Source organism: Solanum pennellii, chromosome 4 (genome assembly GCF_001406875.1).
Source record: "Solanum pennellii chromosome 4, SPENNV200".
NCBI lineage: Eukaryota > Viridiplantae > Streptophyta > Magnoliopsida > Solanales > Solanaceae > Solanum > Solanum pennellii.
Window position 1 is genome coordinate 9,096,901 of NC_028640.1, and position 2,223 is coordinate 9,099,123.

The following is a 2,223-nucleotide window of genomic DNA, read 5'->3' on the forward strand; positions in this document are numbered from 1 at the left end:
ACAATGGATTTTACTGTGAATGTTGTATTCTTTGGTCAAGCAGATATGTTTCACTCATAATTAGATATTTACAGATAGGCTCTCCCGAAATAGTTGGTTGATAAATATATTATCTTTGATGATCTTATTTATTCCAGCATCCACAAAAGAATGTTAGTTTTGGAACACTTATTTGTGTTGATTTCTTCCAATCGTCTTGCTTCTTATCTTGCTATCTTTGAAAGTTTTTGAGAATTCAGGTCGAACGTAGTTCAAGTACAAAAGGAATGTCCCAAAGATTAATACGACAATGATTACGAACAAATTGCGATTACAAGGAAATAAAGCAAAGAAATAACATTCTTCAAATGTATATCTCTTGACGGCATTTGAATTTATAGCTTTTCTCCATACTCTACCGTCCATCTCTGCTAGGACCAAAGCTCCTCTTGACAGTACTTCCTGGACAACATACGGTCCTTCCCAGTTAGCTGCAAATTTCCCTTTATATTCCTCTTGATGAGGAAAAATGCGCTTCAACACCAATTGACCTACCTTAAATGTTCGAACTCTTACTTTCTTGTTGAAAGCAGGAATCATTCTCTGTTGATACAACTAGCCGTGACAAACGACACTCATTCTTTTCTCATCAATCAATGCTAACTGCTCATATCGATCACGAACCCATTCGGCATCGCTCAATCCAGCTTCCTGAATAATCCTCAAAGATGGTATTCAACTTCATCCGGTATCACTGCCTCTGTTTCGTATACTAACCAATACGGAGTTGCTCCAGTTGAAGTTCGAATTGTGGTGCGATAACCTAGCAAGGCATAAGGCAAATTTTCATGCCAACATTTGTAGTTGTCAATCATCTTTCTCAATATCCTCTTGATGTTCTTATTGGCAGCTTCCATATCTCCATTCATTTGAGGACGATATGCAGTTGAATTACGGTGGGTAATTTTGAATTTTTCACATATCTCTTTCATCAAGTGACTGTTAAGATTTGCACCATTGTCCGTGATGAGAGACTCAGGAACTCCAAAATGACATATCAAATTATTGTGAAAAAAATCAGTCACAACTTTCTTCGTCACGGCTTTATAGGAAGCGACTTCGACCCACTTCGTGAAATAATCAATGGCGACCAAAATAAACCTATGACCATTGGAGGCAGCAGGCTCAATTGGTCCAATGACATCCATGCCCCATGCTGCAAATGGCCAAGGATAACTCATTGCATTGAGCTCTTGAGGAGGTACTTTGATCAGATCTCAATGTACCTGACATTCATGACATCTACGAACGAATCGAACACAATTATTTTCCACAGTCATCCAGAAGTATCCCGCCCTTAAGATTTTCTTTGCTAATGTATACCCATTCATATGCGTCCCACACACTCCAGCGTGCACTTCTTCCAGCAATTTTGTGTCTTCTACAACATCCACACATCGTAGTAATCCCAGATCAAGAGTCATCCTATAAAGAATCTCCCCATTCAAAAAGAAGTTGTTTGTCATTCTTTGAATTGTTTTCTTTTGGCTGCCTTTTGATTTTTCTGGGTATTTGCCAGCTTCTAAGTACCTTTTCACATCGATATACCATCGATTTCCATCCGATTCCTTTTCCACATGTAAACAATGCGCTGGTTGTTCTTTTAAACCTATCTCAAGTGGATCAATGTAACTCTTTTCTGGGTGTTGTATCATGGAGGATATGGTTGCGAGAGCATCAGCAAACTCGTTTTGTATTCTCGGGGTGTGTCTAAACTCGGTCTTCTTAAATCTTTTACATAACCTTCGTACCAGTTGTACGTAAGGTAAGATTTTAGGAATCTTCACGGCCCATTCTCCTCGAACTTGATGAATCAACAAGTCTGAATCACCAATTATCAGTAATTCTTGAATGTTCATGTCAAGAGCCATTCTGATGCCAAGAATACAAGGTACTCAGCCATGTTATTAGTGCATCGAAATCTAAGCTTCGCTGTTGCTTGAAAATGTTGTCCTGATTCAGATATCAATACTGCTCCAATTCCTGATCCTCTAGAGTTAACTGCTCCTTCAAAGAACATTCTCCAACCAGGATATGATTCTGATATGTCTTCCCCTACAAACAATACTTCTTCGTCAAGGAAATACGTTTTAAGTGGTTCATATACTTCATCTACTGGGTTTTCAGCAAGATGATCGGCCAATGCTTGGCCCTTGATTGCTTTCTGAGTCATGTATACAATGT

The 2,223-nt window shown here is 38.8% G+C and overlaps 1 protein-coding gene across 1 annotated transcript; it reads right to left on the minus strand.

Moving 5' to 3' along the window:
- Positions 1-701: 701 nt before the first annotated feature.
- LOC114076852 lies at positions 702-1,898 on the minus strand. Its single transcript, XM_027916552.1, has 2 exons — positions 1,286-1,898; positions 702-1,195 (listed from the first exon to the last, which is right to left on the minus strand). The coding sequence occupies exons 1-2, from the start codon at positions 1,896-1,898 to the stop codon at positions 702-704; spliced, it is 1,107 nt and encodes a 368-aa protein (XP_027772353.1).
- Between the last annotated feature and the right edge of the window lie 325 nt (positions 1,899-2,223).

Excerpts from the sequence above, each read along its gene's own strand:
- LOC114076852 (XM_027916552.1), bottom strand. The coding sequence starts at position 1,898 with ATGAACATTCAAGAATTACTGATAATTGGTGATTCAGACTTGTTGATT. Across the intron at positions 1,196-1,285 it reads TAATTGTGTTCGATTCGTTC|CATGGGGCATGGATGTCATT; the intron begins GTAGATGTCATG and ends GGCCATTTGCAG.